Source organism: Macaca mulatta, chromosome 9, assembly GCF_049350105.2.
Source record: "Macaca mulatta isolate MMU2019108-1 chromosome 9, T2T-MMU8v2.0, whole genome shotgun sequence".
Lineage (NCBI taxonomy): Eukaryota > Metazoa > Chordata > Mammalia > Primates > Cercopithecidae > Macaca > Macaca mulatta.
In genome coordinates, this window is record NC_133414.1 from 101,793,994 (window position 1) to 101,817,245 (window position 23,252).

At 35.5% G+C, this 23,252-nt stretch overlaps 1 protein-coding gene across 2 annotated transcripts in view; it reads left to right on the plus strand.

Moving 5' to 3' along the window:
- KIF20B (kinesin family member 20B) overlaps positions 1-23,252 on the plus strand; it is a 69,624-nt gene that overhangs the window by 39,560 nt on the left and 6,812 nt on the right. For both annotated transcript variants that reach the window (XM_002808505.4, XM_015147654.3), the window contains exons 22-29: positions 2,589-2,708; positions 4,640-4,700; positions 9,257-9,382; positions 10,479-10,603; positions 12,458-12,613; positions 16,684-16,860; positions 18,444-18,554; positions 20,545-20,742. In XM_002808505.4, coding sequence (XP_002808551.4) covers positions 2,589-2,708; positions 4,640-4,700; positions 9,257-9,382; positions 10,479-10,603; positions 12,458-12,613; positions 16,684-16,860; positions 18,444-18,554; positions 20,545-20,742 — 1,074 coding nt within the window. The remainder of the gene's footprint in view (positions 1-2,588; positions 2,709-4,639; positions 4,701-9,256; positions 9,383-10,478; positions 10,604-12,457; positions 12,614-16,683; positions 16,861-18,443; positions 18,555-20,544; positions 20,743-23,252) is intronic.

The window sequence follows — 23,252 nt, forward strand, 5'->3', positions numbered from 1 at the left end:
ATCGCATGCAGAGTTCACAATAGGGTTTGTGCTCCTATGAGAATCTAATGCCTCTGTTGATCTGATAGGAGGCAGAGCTCAGGCAGTAATGTGAGCGATGGGGAGTGGCTGTAAGTACAGATGAAGCTTCACTCCCTTGCCTGCTGCTCACCTCCTGCTGTGTGACCCAGTTCCTAACAAGCTATGGGTAAATACTTGTCTGTGACCAGGAGGTTGGGGATCCCCCCTCATATAGGTGACTATTTAACATTACTCTAGTAATGGGTATTAAGAGTATTTTCTATTTCTCAAATGTGTAGTTTTAAAGCAAATGATAATAATTGTAGCAATTTAGTCTAGGCCAGCTACTATGCTGAGTTGACAAATTATCTTAATCCTCACACAATTTGGGGTATAGACACTGTTTTTAACTTCCATTTTGTTGATGAGAAAACAGACATTGAGAGATACAGTAGTCTCCCTTTACTGGCAGTTTTGCTTTCTGTGGTTTCAGTTACCTGTGGCCAACCATGGGCTAAAAATACTAAATAGAAATTCCAGTAATAAACAGTTCAGTTGCAGGTCATTCTGAGTAGTGGGTCAAAAGCTTGTGCTATCCTGTCCTGCCTGGAGTTGGAATTATCCCTTTGCCTAGCATATCCACATTGTTTGTGCTACCTGTTAATCACTTAGTCATCTCAATTATCAGATCACCTGTCATGGTATCAGGGACAGTGTTTGTGCTCAAGTAACTTTTATTTTACTTTATAACGGTCCCAACATGCAAAAGTAGTGATGCTGGCAATTCAGATAAGCCAAAACGTTCTTGTAAAGGGCTTCCTTTAAATGAAAAGGTAAAAGTTCTTAATAAATAAAGAAAAAAAATATTGTAACCTGTGATTGCTAAGACCTATGGTAAGAACAAATCTTTCATCTGTGAAATTGCGAAGAAGGAAAAAGAAATTTATGTTAGTTTTGCTGGTGCACTTCACTGCAAAAGTTATGGCCACAATTCATGATAATTTCTTAACTAAGATGGAAAAGGCATTACATTTGTGGGTGGAGGATGCAAACAGAAATGTGTTTCGATTGATGGCATCTGGGTTCAATACTATCCATTGGGGATCTTGAAATACTATCCAATGTTTCAGGTATCCACTGGAGATCGTGAAACATATCCCCTGTGGATAAGGGGGAACTTGTCTAAGTTCACTTGTCTTAGTCTTAATATGACTTGTCTGAGTTCACTCAGTAATAAGTGCTAGAGACAGAATGGAAACTGAGGCAGTCCTTACATGCATCTTTGTGCAGCACATAGCCTCTATTATTATTAGTTATATGGTTGATGAAGATGGTGTTTATTACTTGAAGCCTCATATTTTTAAACAAAATAAGCAAATATTGTGAATATGTGATTATCATGTATGTATTATTGGAACATAAAGCTTAATGTAAGAATCCCCTGAAACCATACCACTCTGACTGTAATAAGGGCATCTTCATGCCTTTTTTTTTTTTTTTTTTTTGTGGGGGCAGAGTCTCACTCTGTCGCCCAGGCTGGAGTGCAGTGGCATGATCTCAGCTCACTGCAACCTCCACCTCCCGGGTTCAAGTGATTCTCCTGCCTCAGTCTCCCAAGTAGCTGGGACTAAAGGCACATGCCACCATGCCCAGCTAATGTTTTTTGTATTTTTAGTAGAGACGGAGTTTCACTGTGTTAGCCAGGATGGTCTCGATCTCCTAATCACGTGATCACTCGCCTCCGCCTCCCAGAGTGCTGGGATTACAGGCGTGAGCCACCGCACCTGGCCTTCTTCATGCTTTTTATGGGGCATCTTTTCATTTAATTTCCTTCCATTTTTGAGCTCTCTAGCGGGTGTGAAAATGGAGTTTTGGCAGTAAAGCTCCACAAGGGAATAGAAGAGAAGGCTCTGCTCCCAGTTAGATAATTTCCCTCCGGAAATCCTGGCAAGATGTACTGAAAGGTTTCAGACAGGGTTGGTATGATGGAATCTGGTATAAGGATGTACCTATATTAGCTTTTTTGGGTGAGGAATTATTTATTAGTCCATAGTACCTCGATTTCCCTATGTTTATGGAATTAGATTACTGGCAACCGCAGAAATCAATTGACCTTCACTTGCGTGGCTACCTTTTGATTTTGTGATTGTTTCGTTTTCTTCTCTTCATGTCATTATTAGCTTTTAAAGTATTTCTTGTATTCCTGGATTATATTACTCAGTAAACTTTGGAAATTTGAATCAATATTTTACCCTCAGAATATCTTTATTGATTTCTCCTTGGTAATTATTTTCCTATTGTGTACAGATGTTATGATTCTTTTTTGAGAGAACTTACAAAGTTTGAGATTCTTAAAATAATGGAACGAAAAATTGAATTTTTCATATGCATTCTTCATTAGAGTATTAAAACATTTTCTAATAATTTGAAGCTATAGTGTGTTTGATTTGTAGTATATTAGAATCTGTCATTTTTTTTTAAGCTTTAAAGGATGTGAACTTTGAACATAGTTGCCATGAATTTTAAATAACAAAAAGCAATTGGTATTTTCAAAATACTCAATTTGTTTTATAAACATTATTTTGTAGGTATCTGTAATGCGTGATGAGGAGAAATTACTGAGGATTAAAATTAATGAACTGGAGAAAAAGAAAAACCAGTGTTCTCAGGAACTAGATATGAAACAGCGAACCATTCAGCAACTCAAGGTAAACAGCTTTGTTTTTAAAGATGGTTTAAATGCATTCTCTTGGTATATTTTAGTGTACAAAAATGTACAAGTTTGTTTTTAATAACATCCTGTTTTGACTTTTTCTAGAATCTAGAAATAAATTATTTAAAATTAAATAGGCAAAAAAGAAAAAAAAAGATAAAATTAAGTAGGCCAGTAATGACTCTCTTCTAACAAATAGAATATGGAAAAGAAAAAGTAATATCTTCATAGTGAAGAAACCTAGCAAATACCACTTTAACCAAGTGTTTAAGAATAACTTTACCGTTAGTCATATTGATGCTATGTGCTTCCTGGTTTGATGTGACCGGAAGGGCACATCCCCTCTTTAGTATTCTTTCCCTAAATTTATAACCTCAATCTCTTCATGAGAACGCATCAGACAAACCCAAATTGAGAATGTTCTAGTGCTTGACCAGTATGAAGTATAAAGTGTCAGGGTCATTAAAGACAAGTAAAGACTGGGGAACGATGGTGAAGTCTGGAGTGTAATTAATAGTAGTATACCAATGTTAATTTCTTGATTTTTGACAAATGTACCATGGTAGTGTAATATGATAACATTAGGGGAAGCTAAGTTCTTTAGAACTCTTGCAAAGCTAAAATTATTTTGAAATAAAATGCAAAAAAACAGAAGTAGTCCAGGTCTTACAGCAAATTCCTTTTAAAAATGATACTTAAAAGGCAAAATCCCTTTATTGTATATGGTTATTTCTTGCTTGTTATCAACCAAATGGATGAGGCAACAATAAAAAATATAATTTGTCATATTATTTTCATGTTTGCTTTTAAATGAAGCAAACTAATGAATATTCAGGTATAAATACATGATTTTAATTCTTAACTGAATGTAATCGTAATAAAGCATTCTATAACAATAGGATCCTAGATCTCCGTGTTCTGTAATGATTCACTCTTAAGACTTACAAAGTGAGGAGATAGTGGTGACATTAGATAAGATTGGGGGTGAAGTTTGGATTACATGATAAGTTAAAACTAGAAGTGTAGGATATCTGGTCCCCATAATTTAATCTTGCCTCTTAAGGCTTATTTTTTTCCAATCCTGCAGCTACTTTCTAGGTAAAAGGGGTGGAGAGCTCTTTTTTTCCTCCATTTTGAGTTTAAGTTTACCAGTGAGGAATCTTTTAATGGTTTTTCTTGTTCCTTCTATGTTAAATACACAGTAGAACTTCATTTTCCCCTGTTTCTGGTTTTTGTGGTTTGTAAGAAAATATTTACCTAAAACGTTGAATAAGTAAAATAACTGGGTCATAACTCAGATTAAAAGTATAGGCCAGGTGCAGTGGCTCACGCCTGTAATCCCAGCACTTTGTGAAGCCAAAGCAGATGGATCACGAGGTCAAGAGATCGAGACCAGCCTGACCAACATGGTGAAACCCCATCTCTACTAGAAATACAAAAATTAGCTGGGCGTGGCAGCACGTGCCTGTAATCCCAGCTACTCAGCAGGCTGAGGCGGGAGAATCGCTTGAACCCGGGAGGTGAAGGTTGCAGTGAACTGAGATTGCGCTACTGTGCTCCATCCTGGGCGACAGAGGGAGACTCCATCTCAAAAAAAAATAATAATAAGTATAAAGTGGTTCTAAATTTACTTTTATTTTTATTTTTGAGACCGAGTCTCGCTCTGTCACCAGGCTGGAGTGCAGTGACGTGATCTTGGCTCACTGCAATCTCAGCTCACTGCAATCTCTACTTCTTCTTTCCCCTGCTCTCACCCTACTCTTTTCTCCAAGATGAAAGAAAGTTGGAAGACTGGTACTAGCTGGTATACCAGCCATATAGGAGACTGATTTCAAACTTAATATTGAGCCCTGTTTTCAAGATCCACTGTTAAATATTGTGTTTTTAAGTTAATTTGCATTTAATTCATATTCTCTCAATTTGTAGGAGCAGTTAAATAATCAGAAAGTGGAAGAAGCTATACAACAGTATGAGAGAGCATGCAAAGGTCAGGAACAAGTTTGTACTTCTAGAACGGAAAAAGTTCCCTTATTCCCCTTGCAGGGCATGCGATGGGGGTATGGCTTGCTTCATTGGTGCCCTGCAGCTCAAACCCCTAGAGGGGGAGCATGCAGATGGGCAGGTCTTGAGTGTGGGCTCCGACCCCATGGCAGCATCTAGGGTTGAGTGTTTACAGCTCCTGAAGCCCCAGTAGGCGTGTGTTACAGGGTGTTCTTTCAGCCTAGCCATCCGCAGGTGGCTTGTGTTAATCAGCTCAGTTAGACCCTCTGCCTTATCTCAAGGACAGAGGGCTTTCTGTATCCCGGGATTCTTGCTCTATCGTACTGGAAAAATCGGATCACACGTGGGCGTGGAGAATGAGTGCAAGGTTTTATTGAGTGGAGGTAGCTCTCTGCGGATGTATGGGGAGCCAGAAGGGGATGGAGCGGGAAGGTGGTCTTCCCCTGGGCGGCCGGACTCTCATCTGACTGCCCCCAACCGAATTCCGTGTCGTCTCACAGTAGAGAGCCTGCCAGCATCTGCTGGTATCTGCTGGTGTGTTCTTCTGCCAGTGTGTTCCTCTAGACGTTCAGCTGCTTGTGTGTGTGCCTACCAGGGTCTCAGGGGTTTTATAGGCACAGGATGGGGGTGTGGCAGGCCAGGGTGGTCTTGGAAAATGCAACAGTTGGGTGTGAAAACAGGAGTGCCTGTCCTCACTTAGGTCTGTGGGCACAAGCCCGAAGGTGGAGCCCTCGCCAGGGACCCTGCCTTTCTGTACCCAGCACTTCCCTGCCTGCCTCCCGTATCACTTGTAGTACTAAAATGATTACAAAATAGGTAGTTGCAATGACAATTGGTTAACATTTCCTTTGAAAATTCTGAAGTGAAGTGAGGGCAACATAAGATGCAGCTTTATTAAAGGAGAAAAGTAGTGATACTAATGAATAATTTATTAACTTAAAGCTTATTCTTAGAAAATTAAAATAAATAGTCAAAGCAACATTGATTTCTTGTAATGGCCAGTATTTTGTGAAAAATAAAGCCGGTCAAAGTTTTATATAGGTCACAATGAATGGTGTAGATTTCTGGACAAAATTGTGTAAAGAATAAACTTCAAATAAAATATCTTTAAAATTAAAATGTGTATTTTAAAAAAGTTTTAAAAAGCTGCTTAGTAATTTATATTCAAATCCTAGGTGCTGAATTATGAGTTATGCTTTTCTTACTCAGATTGTATTGATTTGTTGCTTGAAATATTGCAAAATTACTTTTTTTTTTTTTGAGATGGAGATTCACTGTTATCGTCCAGGCTGGATGTAGTGGCACAATCTCAGCTCACTGCAACCTCCGCCTTCCTGGTTCAAGTGATTCTCCTGCCTCAGCCTCCCGAGTAGCTGGGATTACAAGCACCCGCCACCATGCCTGGCTAATTTTTGTGTTTTTAGTAGAGATGGGGTTTTGCCATGTTGGCCAGGCTAGTCTTGAACTCTTGACCTCAGGTGATCCACCCGTCTCAGCTTCCCAAAGTGCTGCAATTACAGGCGTGAGCCACTGTGCCCAGCCACGGAATTTCTTTTATAGATGATACTTATCTCTGTTATTAAAATGATACAGACTCCTCTCCTCCTCATTACCCCTTAACTTCTTTGTTCTGTGAGTGAGAGAACTAGGATTTGAACCCAGGTGTGCTTCACTCTTAAGTCTCAGACTCTCTTTACTAATCCATGTTATTTGTACTTAGGCAACAAAAGAAAGGGTAAGACAACCAGATTATTACTTATTTAGCTGACTTGTACATTGGTGGGGTTAACTTGGATGGATAACTTGGATGTGAAGATATATCTCTGCACACAGTACTGTTTTCTTCTGCTTTTCTCAGGCCTTGTCACCCTAACAGCTCCTATTTCATAGGAAATAGTTCATAGCTCTCTTTTAGGATTCCCCTTTACTCTGGCTCCTTGTCCCTGTTGGTGAATGTGGACACATCTTAGATATTCTGGAAAAGTCTACCCTTGGACCAGGTTGCCCTATAGCTTTTATCGTATTTTAATTTTTGTTTTCTTTGCCAAATGCGGAGAAGTATGGCGTAGGCCTACTGTGACTATTTTAATCTGACTTCCACCTTTTCTATGCTTCTAAGTCACTTGTAACCTACATATGTTAAAATCTGTCAGCATTTTGCAATCCCTCCTTTTTATTTTTATTATTTGATGTTATTGTACACTCTTCTTTTCCTCAGTTATGTTTATAAAGTAGTATTTATTGTATGTGTATTTTTTCTAAATATCAAGGTAATCTATAGCTCCTCCCACCTTTTGAAATTCTCTTGTCTCAGCTTTTATGATCTATTATGTACTACTTACCACCTTTCTCTCAGAGTGAGTCTCAGCCACTCTGGCAACTTTCCTGATTAAGATGTCATCATCTTTTTTTTATTTATCTTTTCCGTTAGAGAGAAGATGCTCCTATGATTTTAGTTGCGTATGAGACATTTCCCTACAAACAGACAATAAACAAAACTATGTCTTTAACTTTTAAGGCTTTCCCTGCCTTCTAGATTTCTGTTTATTTACGGAGTGCCCTTCACGTACCTATCTTTAATATTGAATTATTAAGCAATGGAGATCTAATACATATAACATAAAATTTACCTTTTAAAGGTATACAGTTTAGTGGGCTTTAGTACTTTCTATTCACAAAATTGTACAACCATCACCACTATCTAATTACTGTATGTTTATAGTTACATAAAGAAAGAAACCCTTCAAAAAGAAACCCTGTACCTATCAGCAATCATACCCCATTTACCTCTTCCCGCCAGCTCCTATCAGCCTCGAATCTACTTTCTGTCTGTATGAATTTGCCTATTATGACATTTCATGTTAAGTCAGTTCATACAATATATGGCCTTTTGTGTTTGACTCTTTTACTTAGAATAATGTTTCCAAGTTTCATCCATACTGTGTATGTATCGGTACTTTATTCCTTGCTATGACTGAATAATATTCCACATTTTATGTATCAGTTGATAGACATTTGGGTTGTTTCCACTTTTGGCTTTTATGAACATTTATATGCAAGTTTTTGGGTAAACTTATATTTTTAATTTTCTTGGAGATGGTCAGCAAGTGCTGAATATGCAACACTTGATTGCTTGTTCATTTAGTAGACATTTATTTCACTATGATTGCCCATAGCTTTCCTTAGATAATATCTTTAGATAGCTATGATGAGATATCTATCTCAGACTTCTTTACTTTGCTTTATTTTCCATTTTATCTTTGTTTATTTTGGGGTTCCTTCCTGAAATAAAATGTAAATTACTGGAGTCAATGGCTGATTAAATAATTATCTTTTTGCCTTTACTGCTCTAGTTTGCAAGCTTTCAAATAATAGGTGACTAGCCATTAGTGAGGTTATCATTGGTGTTCTGGAAATTTTTTAATTGATAACTAGATTTGTAAATTGTTTTTCTAGTCCTCAGTTTAGAGTCAAAAATGCAAAGTGTAAGAGGGAGGGAATTCTTTGAATAAAATTATAATTGTGTAATATGAATATATTTGAAAATCATGCTTTTTGAAAGAAAAGATTTATATGATAATATGAAGGTGACTTTAATCCTAGGAGGAATTCTGTTTTACTAGCATACCTGAAAGCCTGCATCAATGGAAAAATACTAAAAACTGCTCATACAGTTTTCTCTTACTGTTTAGTTTGTTTTACCTTTGCTTTATGTGCACTTTGAGGGAGCCATCTTTGGGTATTTGTGTTACTAAAAGCATCCTGATATGCATTTATAACTTTATCACCTCTGACATCAGTAATGGTTGGTAAGAGTTCTCTGAAATGAGCCCTGCTACTATGTGCCATCACCAGAGGCGACAAACTGATCTTCCCTCTTTATCCGTTTCCTCAGACAGGGTTAATATAGAGTTGCTTACAATTAATTGCTGTAGTCATTCTTCAAGGGCCAGAAACAATTTTAGGAAGACTGTTAATACTAGCTTTTCAAAAGCCATTTCTGAGGAGCTGGTTTTAAATAAAAATTTAAAATAGAAATAAATGTTTGACTCTGAATATTTTTCTAGAAAAAGTAATTATTTGAGATTAAAAAAATAGTTCAAATTGGGATTGAGCTTTTTTAGTTTTAGCAGGTAAAGGTTTTAGTTTGGTTGGAGAATATTAACACTGAAAATAAATATTTTGCCAAATAATATTTTTTCCCCCTAAATCCTAAGATTTATGTTTATAGTAATAGTTATATTGGAATAGAGTAATTGTATTAGAAATTGTTAATTTTACCTGAAAAAACTTTTTTCCATTCATGCACTCTTGCAATCATACAAGCATCCATCTTTACACCAAATATATATTTAGTATGTCATATATACCAGTACTGTTGAGACATTGAGGATATAGCAATGAATAAGACAAAGTTTCTGCCTATGTGGAACTAATATTCTATTACAGTTAATAAAAATGTATTTTAATTTTAGAAGAACTTAAGAAAAATTGGATATCTAGAGGCTATTAATTTCTAAAGTGTTCTCCCCCAATTTTTAGATCTAAATGTTAAAGAGAAAATAATCGAAGACATGCGAATGACACTAGAAGAACAGGAACAAACTCAGGTAGAACAAGATCAAGTGCTTGAGGCTAAATTAGAGGAAGTTGAAAGGCTGGCCACAGGTAAAACAAGATTGCATACATTTCTCTAAATATACTTTTTCATTAAAAAAAAATTTTCCTAGATTGCTTCCCTTGTTAAAGTAGTATGTATTTATAATGATTCATAATGGAAAAGTATTTGGTGTTTTTTGAATGTCCTATTACTTGTCATTTTCCACTGTGATGAAAATTGTTTCAGTAAAATTATATGCAGTAAAGGAGTAAGGACAATCCATGATAACTTACGAATTATAAATTGCAAATTATGGATGATAACTTGCCATGTTCCCTAGATGTTAAGAGTACACTTTGAACTGAGTTTCACCTTTGTCAGGCTTTTAGCATTATCTTGTATGTTGATCTCAATAAATACTTTGATTTCATTGCTTTCAGAATACCATCAGAGTTTTTCTAGAGTATATGGAAAAATAGAACATTTGCAAATAAAAAAGTTATGTGTGATTTTTGTAGAAAGGGCAAGAAATTTAGAATTAAGAAATTGTCTATGCCATTTTATATATAACCTGGACAGGGTACTTGTGCTTACTCAGTCTAATTTTCCTCATCTGTAAAATGTGGTTGATGATGATAATGCCATATATACTGTTGCACATTATTCTTTTTTTGAAATCATCTGACTTGAAGATTCATATTGTATATTATTCTTGTCAAGATCAGATGAGATGAAAAAATGTAATAGTACTGTGTAAACCCTAAAACTCTTTTATAACTGTATTTTGGTGAATGAAATTGTGATGAGGATGAGGACAGTGAGTCTATGTGACTTCATACTTTTCTAGCCACTTTCATGGACATGGGAAACTTTTTTCTTGAGAACTGCATGAAGTTTTCTATATAATAAGGTTGATAATGAATTTATTATACTATACTGTGAATACTATTCATTGGGTTCCTGAGAAGTCCCTGTAGTTCCTCTTCACTAAGAATTTAGTAAGAACTCCTAAAAGTTAAACTATAGAATAGCCTCAGTTCCATCTTGGTCTGTGTTCTTTATCTGGGCTGTACTGATTTGTGTCTGCAGCCCATGTCAAGTGTATCTCTACATGGTATAACTTTTGAGTATGCTTTAAAACATAATTTTATGTCTTCAAATCAGAATTGGAAAAATGGAAGGAAAAATGCAATGATTTGGAAACCAAAAACAATCAAAGGTCAAATAAAGAGCATGAGGACAACACAGATGTGCTTGGAAAGCTCAGTAATCTTCAAGATGAGTTACAGGTATGACTTTATATATGTTTTTATGTTTGTATGTGTCTGTCTTCATTATATTTCTAATAGGAGAATTTAGTATTTTATGTATTTTATATTTTGTAATTAACTTAGATATGGGTGAAATAATACCTGGCAAATGTTAATATGTAAATATAACTTTTCAGGGCACATTGAAATGATATGGGGAAGAAATTCCAAGATACAACCTATTAAGTGCCATTGAAATATAGTGATTGGGTCCTCAGTTTTATATTTTACCTATATAATTCTTAAACTACTGCTTCTAATGTCCTTGTGCCCATTTTTCTACTCCTTAAACTTCTTACTCATCAAATACTGCTGTGGAGAAAATGACCAGGAGAATTATTTTGATTACTGTAAATCTCTTCAAAGTTTAATTATTAAATTGGAATAGAATTGTGTATCTGAACACTGACATACATATAAAACTATACTATGTAGAAGATATTTTATTGTGTGTGTGTGTTTTTTTCTTGTTCAGCTTTAACATAAAACATATAGGGGAAACTTTTTTTCATAGGATGTACCAAATACTGTTATATTTTGTACATTTTATTAGAAGTGGCATTCATAACAGAAGCTGTGGGATTGAAGGAAACATAATAATAATGGTTTTGGGAGATTGGCTGCATCTAATTTTTTTTAAAATTCTGGCTGTATATTAATCAGAGGCTGAAAACAAATACAAAAAACTACTTTTTTTGTTACATATTATATATTCTAAAATTTACCCTTTTCATTGTGAAATTCCAAAAGCAGTTAGAACAAAATATTATGAAAAAAGTGTATCAACCATATTGAGAATGTTTGCATTCAAAAGTATTTGTGTATTTTGCATTGTTCTAAGATGATATAATCACATTAGTGTAGATTATAAACTTTGTAATCCTGGAGTGGACTGCCACACTTTGTAATATAGTGATTTTAGACATTTTCTTTTTTTTTTTTTTTTTTTTTGAGATGGAATCTTGCCCTGTCACCAGGCTGGAGTGCAGTGGTGCGATCTCGGCTCACTGCAACCTCCGCCTCCTGGGTTCAAACGATTCTCCTGCCTCAGCCTCCTGAGTTGTTGGGACTACAGGCGCCTGCCACCATGCCCGGCTAATTGTTTTGTATTTTAGTAGAGACGGTGTTTCACCATGTTGGCCGTGATGGTCTTGATCTCCTGACCTCATGATCCGCCTGCCTCTGCCCCCCAAACTGCTGGGATTACGGGCGTGAGTCACCGCACCCAGCCTAGAAGTTTTTTTAAGTGGTATTACTGTTTTTATTTCAACTTAAGTTCTACTTGGGTTTTTTATATATAATATTAAATGCCTCTGAACCCAAAGAATCTGTGGTACCAGTTTGAAAATTACTGATCAGCAGTATTCTCTGTCCAGCTCTTCTGGATGTTCTTTTAATAAATACCCTGTTGCACAAGTTATTTTTTATTTGGCATCTTGTAGGCCCAGGAATATTTTATTTTTAAAACTATCCAGTTAGAAATGACCACCATAAACAAAGCCTTTTTTATTGTTTTGGCATTTAGGAAGATTTGAGTCAGTTTAACTGTTTCAGAAATTTGAATTGTTTATTTTTTCTTAAGGTCACTGATAAAAGTATTTAAATGGACTTCATAGCAAAATAAATTTATAAAGGAAATGTGTTCAGGAAAGCAAACCAGTTATTATTATTATTTTTAAATAATCTGAAACTTTGATCATGTCATTATTTAAAGTAAAACATTTAAAGTTTTTGTAGAGGTGAAAAGTAATGGATTGTATGAAAATGTCATAGAAGCATGTATTGACTACTTTGTAGGCATGTGATAATAACTTATACCATTTATATATATAGGAGTCCGAACAAAAATATAATGCTGATAGAAAGAAATGGTTAGAAGAAAAAATGATGCTTATCACTCAAGTGAAAGAAGCAGAGAATATACGAAATAAAGAGATGAAAAAATATGCTGAAGACAGGGAGCGTTTTTTAAAGCAACAGAATGAAGTGGTTAGTAACAATTGTATCTTTGATGTATTTCACCTGCTTTCCTTGGTGTGTTAAACGTATTTCTGGAATTACCAGTTTCTACATGGTTTTCTGTTTTTGGTTTTTTAAAGGCAGGTTATCATATTTATAAGATAACTTTTCTGTTCCAGTTTATCTTGATATTCACTGACGTTCTTGTTTTAACTTGTTTCAGTTATTTAGCATGTTGAGAGAATACCTTATTGCTTCTTACTGTCTAGATACTGAAGTTAAAAATCTCTTCCTTTTGACCGTTATGGAGTATTCCCTATTATATTTTAAAACTTTTTGCATTTTGAACTGTAGATTCTAATATTGTGTACATTTTATCACATAAAGTCACCTAGTTTCTAAAAGACTGTATATATAGTAGAAATGACCGTCAGTTGTAAAATGACCTACAGTTTACCAGTTGTAGCTCTTGTAATGATTCTGTCTTAGCCTGTTCTTTTTTTCTAATTGGCACTTAGTCTATTTGACATGCAATGTTGGCAATCAGAAAAAAGAAGCTAAACGTTATTGTTAATCCAAGGAAAGCTATTGAGCAACAAATATTTTAAAATGAAAAACCAGTGTCTGTAAAAATAGTAACTTGGCAGTATCATATTGTCATCTGTTGGCATTTCCTTTTTTTATGACTGCATTTGACTAAAGACAGTTAAACTTTCCTGTAAAAACTGGAAGATTTTCCTTCCTTCCTTCCTTCCTTCCTTCCTTCCTTCCTTCCTTCCTTACTTCCCTCCTTCCCTCCCTCCTTCCCTCCTTCCTTCCTCCCTCCCTCCCTCCCTTCCTCCCTCCTTCCCTCCCTCCCTCCCTCCTTCCCTTCCCTCCTCTCCCCTCCCTCCCCTTTCGTTTTTCCTTTCCTCCTTCCTTTCCTTCATCCTTTCCTTCTCCTTCTCCTTCTCCCTTTTCCTCTCCCTTCCCTTCCTTTCTTCTTTCCCTTCCCCATCCCCATCCCTTTCCCTTTCCCTTTCCCGTTTCCCTTTCCCTTTTCTTTCCTCTTTTAAAGAGACAAGGTCTTGCTCGTCACCCAGGCTGGAATGCAGTGGTGCAGTCATGGCTCATTGCTGCCTCAAACTTCAGGGCAAAAGCAATCTTTCTGCCTCAGCCTCCCAAGTAACTGGGACTAGTAACTGGGACTACAGGCACATGCCACCACACCTAGGTACATTTTTTATTTTTTGTAGGGACAGAGACTTGCTGTGTTGCCCAGGCTGGTCTCAAACTCCTGGTCTCAAGCAGTCCTCCTGCCTCACCTTCCCAAAGTATTGGGATTATGGGTGTGAGCGACTATGCATTGTACCTGGCCTGGAATGTTAGTTTTCAATAAGGTAAGGACGGTTTTTCCACTTTTTTTCCTCCCTAGCTTTAAAGCTGCTTTTAACATTGGATATTGAACAGAGTTGGCCAGTTTTTATTAAAATGAGATTGTTGTGAGCTAAACTTTCCAGCACACTTGCTAAACTCCAGACCATACATATATTGTACACCAGAAATCAAGCCCTTGGTTGAAGTATGTGTCCTTTCTGAAGCTAGAGAGTGTACCATTGAATGCTCTGTCCTCATAAATTTGCTCCCATAAAAAAGTTTACTTTTTTATTTTGAAATCACTTTCTTTACAGAAAAGTTACAGAACTAGCACATAGAATTCCTGTATACCTATCACCGAACCTTCCTGACCCAGTAGTAAGAGGCAATAAGTGAAATCAAAACAGAAGCCTGTCATAGTTGCTCCAGTTCCAAACCAGTGGTTTCTCTGGTAGCAATGCCAGCAAGTAATCCCACTTTGAATTTTTAATCATAGGGAAAGCTAGTTTACTCTTTTCTCTCATATGTTTCTTTATAATCATACTTAGGTTGTGTATGTGTCTGCCATATTTAGAAAACACGTTTTTGATGTAATGTTAATTTTTGATGTAAAAGTAACATGGAAAGCAAATAGAACATAGGTCAGTGAGTTATTGTAAAGCCAGTACCCACTTAACTAATACCTATTTCAAGAAGTAGAACACTGCTGCACCCCAGAAGCTCCTTCTTCTGCCTCTTTTCCAGTGGTAATAACTAATCTGTCCTTCAGTGTTACACTTCAGTTTTGTCTGTTTTTGGGTTTTATGTAAATTGAAATATATGAATACATTTGATTGTACCTGACTTCTTTTCATTCACTATTTTGTATTTGTGAGAATCATCCATCCATGTTTCCATGCATGTATCTGGAGTTAGTCCACTTTCATTGCAGAATATTTAAGTGTATGAATAAACCACTGCTAATTCATTTTAATGTTGAAGATATTTGGATTGTTTTCTGGTTTTGGCTGTTATGAGTAAATTTTCCTATAAACATTTTTATACATTTATTTTGGTGCACATTTGCATGTATCTCTGTTGTGTGTATATATATATATACAAGACAATTGCTGGATGATGGGGTATATGTATGTGAAATTCTAGTAGAATGCTGCACTGATTTTCAAAGCAGTTGTACCCATTTATACCTCAACTGCTGTTGCAGTAGCTGTATAGTCCCACCAAGGTATGGTATTGTCAGTCAGTTTTTAAAATGGTCTTAATTTGCTTTTCCCTCATTACCAATGAAGTTGAAGATTGTTTCATTTGGTTATTGGCTGTGTTTATACAAGTTCCCTTACCTGTTTCTCTGTTGGATTGTCTAGCTGCTGCTGCTTTGTAGGAATTCTTTATAGTTTTCAGGATAGAAGCCCTTTTTGTAATGTTTTGCAAGTACCTTCTTTCTATCTCTAGTTTGCTTTTTCTTTCTTACTGCCTTTTTGTGAGTAGGAGTTCTCATAAATTATTATTGTAGATATTGTAGATATTACAATTATTGTAGATAATTTTATAGTATTGTGGATAATTGTCCTAACATTTTTCTTTATGAAGCCCAAGGACTTGAAGATGGTGTGTTATATTATTTCCTGAAAGCTTTGAAGTTTCATCTTTCATATTTAGATACTAGAATTGATTTTTATGTTGGTGTGAGATAGTGGTCAAAGCTCTTGATGTTTGTTTTAATGTGAATTACCACCAATTGACGTGGAAATATTTATTGAAAAGACTGTTTCTTTCTCATTGCTCTGCCACTTTTGTCATAAATCAGTTGCCCACGGGTTAATTTTTTACGTGATGTAAGATTAGGGTTGGGGTTCTTTTTTTTTTTTTTCATTTGGCTATTCAGTTGTTCCAGCACCGTTTATTGGGAAGATTGTCTTTCCTTTCATTGAATTTTTTTGCCACTTTTTTAGGTCAGTTGACCATACATTTGTAGATTGTCTCTTCTGTCCCATTGATTTCTCTGTCTTTACACACTGACTTGATTAATGTGCCAACTTGAAATTATAGATAATTGCTCTCATTTTGTTCTTCATTTTCAAAATAATTTTGAGTATTCTAGATGATTTGCATTTCCATATAATTTTTAAGAGTCACCTTTTCCATTTCCACACACATTCACACATACCAGAATTTTGATTAAAAGTGCTTTTACTCTATAGATCTATTTGGAGGAGACATCTTAACAATATTGAGTATTTTGATCCTTGAACACAGACCAATCTCTCCATTTATTTAGGTGTTCTTTAATCTCTTTCAGCAATATTTATGGTTTTTCATATTTAGGTTTTACACATTTTCTATATCAGTATTTCATGATTTTTGAACTGATTGTAAATGGTCTTGTTTTCTATTTTCATTTTTCTATTGTTTGTTGCTGTTACTGTGATTTTACCCACTAATTTTCCAAATTTTGGCAGAAATGTTGATACTAGTTTGAAAGCTATAGCTATAATTGTGTATTGAAAGAAGTTACCAGTAAACTGATTTTTGGAATGAGATGGAATATTGATAAAAATAACGTGGACATTTACAAAATGATATGTATTTTGTTTTATAATTAAATATTTTATCTAGACTACTTAATTTGTTAGGTAATCTTGTTTGCAGCTATATTTATGGTGTTACATGTACTAATTTCTAAACATTCTTAGATTCATACTATATCAAGGTTGATTTTAATATTTTCTTTATTTCTTGATTAGGAAATACTGACAGCCCAGCTGACAGAGAAAGATAGTGACCTTCAAAAGTGGCGAGAAGAACGAGATCAACTGGTTGCAGCTTTAGAAATACAGCTAAAAGCCCTGATATCCAGTAATGTACAGAAAGATAATGAAATTGAACAACTAAAAAGGATCATATCAGAGACTTCTAAAATAGTCAGTAGTCTTTTTTGCTATGCCTTTTTAATTGAACATAGTTAATTGACTAACTCTTAAAGGATAAAAAAGTATAAGTCTCAATAGACCAAAAAGGAATCAGAGTATTTAAAATGTGGAGATTTTTCATGATTTTGAGTTTTGAAATTTATCATTAAGATTGATTTGTCAATCAATGACTGAGATGTAGCATTTTCTACAATATTTTGGTTATATCTCTCAAGTAGAGTAATTAGAAAATCAACAATTTATGGTTTAGTACCTAATCTACCTTTAAAATATGGATGTGTGATTCAACATGAACTCTTGGTGATTTGAATACTTGGACCCATCCTTAACTTTATTTTATAAAGGTACAAATTATTTTGAAAGTAAGCCTAATGGTAGAGAGACATGAGTCATTCAGCTGTTACTTTTATATTACCTTGGAACTGGAAATCCTGAAAGAGGAGAGAATTGCCTTTTAGAGATAGTAAATAGAATCTGGGTATATCTGAAGCTAGTCTTTCTGGAGTAAATAATCTTACTTAAAAATATGCTGCTCTAAAGCCTTCAGACAATAGGAAAAATATGTATGTGTGTGTCATATCAAAAGACTATGACTGTAAGAGAGATTACATGCTTTAAAAAGAGGTAGTATTGTGTTGTTTAATAATATAGACTAGAAAGTCAGAAAAACTAGGTATCAACTGCTGTCGCTGTGGTTTTGGGACCTTTGAGAAAAATTACTTATCATTTCTGATCTTTATCTAAAACAGATAATAGTGTTTTCCTAACAGAGTTGTGAAATTAATGAAGATTGTAAAACAAGTAGCACAGTTCTTACTCCAGTGGAAATCAATACATGCTACTTCCCCTTTTATGAATTCAGTAGAGTCTTTCTTATTTGGCAGTAATGGGGAGGTGACATAAGAGGTTTACTTGACTTTTGATTTTGATGGCTGTGATGAGGAGGTCTGTGTACAGTTTATTAAGTTTTAAAATGTAATCTGATATTTCTTTATAAATTGCCTAAGTAGAGTTTAGAAATAGAACTTTATGACTGAGAAAATGGGATGAAGAATGTGCTGCAAGAAAAGGTTTAGCTTTCCTTATGGTCTTTTATACTCTAATGCTATAGTTGCATTCCTGAGAAGCCTCCAGTTTTTCAAAATTGTGTTATCAAAAGCAACTGTTGGGATACTGAGCAATTCTAACTCAGTACACACCTTGACCATGCCATTTAACGTGTGTAGTTCTCTATTTCCTCATCTGGCAGGTAGGAATAATGCTTCTTGCCAGACCTACCTGCAGAGTTGCAATGAAAGTAAAGCAAGAAAATGTGTGCAGAACACTTGGAAGTTGCAAGCAATCTTTCAGATTTCTCCTTAGATCAGAGTCAATAAACTGGAAAGTGACCCAGCCTTTCCTGAGTCTCTGAGGATGAAAGAGAAATAGGAGGGCTAGATGGTCATTAAAGATGTCTTTACTTATTTCCACTGTTTAGTTTCACACAAATCTTGATTTTATATTCTTTATGTGAAGTGTTTCCAGTATATTTTCAGGTTACAATGCCCTGTTGCTTTAATATTACCTTACTTTAGGAAACACAAATCATGGATATCAAGCCCAGACGTATTAGTTCAGCAGATCCTGACAAACTTCAAACTGAACCTCAATTGACAAGTTTTGAAATTTCCAGAAATAAAGTAGAGGTGGGTATTTGGCAGCACAGTCCACTTATTGATTCTCTTTATCCACTATTGCTAAATAACACTTGCAAGTGTAATATAATCAGTTGCTGAAGATACCTTACTGCACAATTAGCTTTATGTGCTCTGGGCTATGTGAAAGAAACTAGAGGCTTTTGAGGAGAGGTGAAATTCTTTTGGGAGATCATATCCCCAGATGATGTTAATCTTATCTTAAAAGCACTAGATCTGTTAATATAAACAAACATGATGGTCAGAAATAGGAAATCCTACAGAAGAGAAAATAGGGATAATTTGTTCTCATAAAAGGTTGCTTTAATAAACATTGTGTTAAATAGTATTTTTTGGAATTGTATCCATTTAATAGCTTTGTCACCAGTCTTCAGTAACAACTCATGAGTTTCCTTAATTGTTTTGGACTTAGGGTTCTGTGAATAACTTTGGATAATATAGAGATTCTGCGGTTGGATATGAAATAGATAAAAATTCTATGTTACTTAAAATTTTTGAAGATAAAATTACTTTTTAAAACACATTTATTGGGAGCATTCAGAGTTGGGAACCTTTTTAAGCGCTGAGGATACAAACATCAATAAGACATGATTGTCATCCTCAAGGAGTGTAAGGTAGATACATAAGTGACTGACTTGTTTGATTTTACTTATGGGCCAAGTGTTATAGTAGAAATATAAAATGAGTACCATAAGTAACACTGAAGAAGATGAAATGAATTTTGCCTGAGTGGTTGTGGAAGTGGATTAAAGAAGGTGATGCCATATTGTATCTTATGAATAGAAGCTTATTAAGCAGACAATGGGAAGAAAAAGTCTTAAAAAAAAAAAAAAAAAAAAAGGGTTTCGCTATGTTTCTCTGGCAGCTGGACTTGAACTCCCGGGCTTAAGCGGTCCTCCTGCCTCAGCCTCCTGAGTAGCCGGGACTACAGGCATGTGCCACCATGGCCAACTAAGAAGGACATTTTAATCTGGGAAAATAACATCAGCCATTCATTTTCTCTTGGTTTTTCCTTGACAGTTATTAGCAGTTTCAAATAATTAGCACTGACCTTGGGGACTAATACAAATCATAAATTTCACAGAAAAGTTTGAAGTTGATCCATAAACAAGGCTTAATTCTTGATTGCATGGACAAACACATATAAAGGAACATTTCTTTCTCCATAAATGTATGTATGTTGTCCTAATTTCCTGGTTCCAGTTTTCTAATTCCAGCAGTTATTGTATATTCCACAGTTTGGGGAATCATATTGTTAGGCTATTTTGTATTATTCTTGCCTTCATGTAATCGATATACTTAACCAGGCTGAAAGTCCAAAATGATTAATTCACTTAACTGGTAGTTGATTCTGGGACTTCCCCTGGACTTAATTTGTGGCCTCTCCCTGTGGATTGGACCTCTCATGGCATGGTAGCTGGTCTCAGATGGGGCATTTTGAGGGAGAGTGTCCTGAAAATGTTCTAAGAGGACAGGACAGAAGTTGTAATGCTTCTTATGATTGAGCCTTAGACGACCATAATGTTATTTCTACCACATCCTATTGGCTATAAGGCCCAAATTCAAATACAGGGGAATGAGAGACTCCATCTCTCAATGGGAAGAGTAGGAAAGTATTTGCAGCCTACTTTAATATAACCAGGCTGTTTGTCAAAAATCCCAGCCTCCTCCCTTGGAGGTTTCTGATTTACTGGGTTTGTGGTAGGGTCCAGGAGTCTTATAAACAAATTCTGTAAGTAATTCTTATGATCATATAAGTTTGGGAAATACCGATCTCTTAAGTTGCCCCTAATTTTAACATACCATGTGTGAGCCTGAAGAAGGTAGATGATAACTCAATCTTTCTGTCTTGCTGTGACCTAGCACACTTTTTGTCTTTCCTGATGCATTGTCTTGAATAGGCATTTGAGAGAACTAATTCTCTGTGGTTTATAAATATATACTCTACAAATAATATTTTTCCTTTTAAATTCTGTTGTAGGATGGATCTGTAGTCCTTGACTCTTGTGAAGTGTCAACAGAAAATGATCAAAGCACTCGATTTCCAAAACCTGAATTAGAGATTCAGTTTACACCTTTACAACCAAACAAAATGGCAGTGAAACACCCTGGTTGTACCACACCAGTGACAGTTAAGATTCCTAAGGCTCGGAAGAGGAAGAGTAATGAAATGGAGGAGGTAAATACTTAACTGATGAGTATATTTAACAAACAAATCTTATTATAAAGCTGTTACAGTGTAGAGTTAAACTCTGCTATATTGCCCTCCTGTTCATAGGCACTGCTGTTAGAGACCAAAATCACAATTTATGCTATATTTTATACCCTTCAAGGGTATCACTATGGGCCAGGCATGGTGACTCATGCCTATAATCCCAGCACTTTGGGAGGCTGGGGCTGGCAGATCACTTGAGTTCACGAATTCAAGACCAGCCTGGTCAACATGGTGAAACCCCGTCTCTACTAAAAATACAAAAATTAGCCAGGAGTGGTGGTGCACACCTGTAATCTCAGCTACTCAGGAGGCTGAGGCAGGAGAACAACTTGAACCCAGGAAGTGGAGGTTGCAATGAGATGAGATGGCACCACTGCACTCCAGCCTGGGTGATAGAGCAAGACTCTATCTCAGAAAAATAAAGAATATTACTGTGGTTTAATAATCTTCAGATAAAAAGCTATGTATATTAAAAGATATAGCTTATCCTTTGCTTCAGTTGAACTATAATACATCAAATGATGGTGGATTTTACTGGAGAGCCATTTCAGTATACCAGTCCTGTTCATACTTAGTCACTTTCCCTGTAATGGAAAAGAGGGTTATGTAGAAATCAGAGAAACTGAAATGGCTAACTTGCTTGAGTATAATCTTTGTCATTTAACTAAAATCTTTAGTCTCTATGGTCATAGCAAGTTTTAAAAGAGAATTTCTTTTTTCATCAGCCAATGTTAAAATTTGGGCCTCTATATAGTGGTAGGCTAAAAACTATTAACCTCTTAAGCTGCAGTTTCTTAATTGAAAGGTTGCCAAACCTACCATGTCCTAGTTGTGGAGATTTGGCAAGTCAGATAAGGTTTCTGATCCTGTTTTCTCCTTTTCGAAACACTGGATTAATGTGTTTAAAATGCTTAGCTTTTGCCCTGCAAGTGGCAGATACATAATAAATAGTAATATTTATTTTTAAAGTAACTTGTTTTAAGCTTAAAACTAATTACAAGCTCTCTAGCAAAATAATTTTTCTTCAACTTTCTTTTACTTCTTTAAAGAGTAGTATATTTTCAAGCTGGTGGAAGAGCAGAAATAGTATTAACCATACTCCTGAGGCTGTCTGTCCGGTAATAATTTTGCTGAGTGAATATTGTTTAGCGCAGTTTTTCTGCTACACATGTAACACCTTCAGAGATTGTTTTGTGGAGTCTTACTAGTTAACTTTTGTTTCATATTTATTTAATTTTTAAAAATACCATTAAAACACTGAGTTTCATCATCTAGTTGGCTTTTTCTTGATCCATTTTTTTTCAGCGAAGAAGGAAACAGTGTAGTTCTCAAGAATGTTAAAATATAAATATTTTATTAATTTTACTATTGGCATATATCCTTCATGTCTATTTCAGAAAAGATTTACAGATTGTTGTAGATACATCATGTAGAAACTTTAAATTTTTAAACTGATTTTACTACATCTTCACTGCTATAATAAACTAAGTATATGGGCTCCCATGAAAATCATTTATGCAATGCTATTTTCTTTTTTTCTTACACATACTATTATTATTATTAAGTTCTGGGGTATGTGTGCAGAATGTACAGTTTTGTTACATAGGTATGCACATGCTATGGTGGTTTGCTGCACCCATCAACCTGTCACCTACACTAGGTGTTTCTCCTAATGCTATCCCTCTCCTAGCCCCCCATCCCCCGACAGGCTATATTCTAATCCGGTGAAGACTCTAAAGAGCTCCTTACTGACCTCTATGTGTGGAGGTAGCCTCATGGCCTCTTTTCACTTGCATCCCGTGATTACCATCTGTCTTTTCCCTGTCATGGCATCTGCTTCTTATGACCCTTATAACTTCTGCTTTGTAACTCGAATTCTGAAGTTCAGTCATGATCTTTTCTCTGCTTCTCTTCTTGCCCCCTTTTTCCGCTTTTGTCTTTGGTTCAACTAGGATTTGCAGCAGTTCAAGTCAGTGCGTATATCTGTAAAGGCTTTGTCCTATGTGAGGTTATTTGGGAAAAAGAAGAGTAAGATGCCATACCCATGTTATAGAGAAGAAAGATAATATTTTAAAAGTTTTCACATTTTACATGTGGTTATATGAAGTTTTGTTTTTATTTTATTTTCGATATTGTCAAATGTCAATGAGAGAACTTAGACATAGATGCTTACATTATTTGGGAGTTAGGCAATAGGTAGGTATATTGCTATGCTGTATTTTAAAGCTCAGTTTCAAATAAAAGATACTATTCCTTCCATGTTTTTCATTTAGCTTATGTAATGTCATTACTTGTGATATGTGTGAAAAATTTACACCTTCAATCAGGGTTTCTCAACTCCAGCACAGTTGACATTTTGGGCTGTATACCTCTTTGTTTTAAGGGCTATCCCATGCATTATAGGGATGTTTAACAGTATTCCTGGCCTCTACCCACTCGTGGCCAATAATATCCCCTTCTCCCTGGCAAAGACA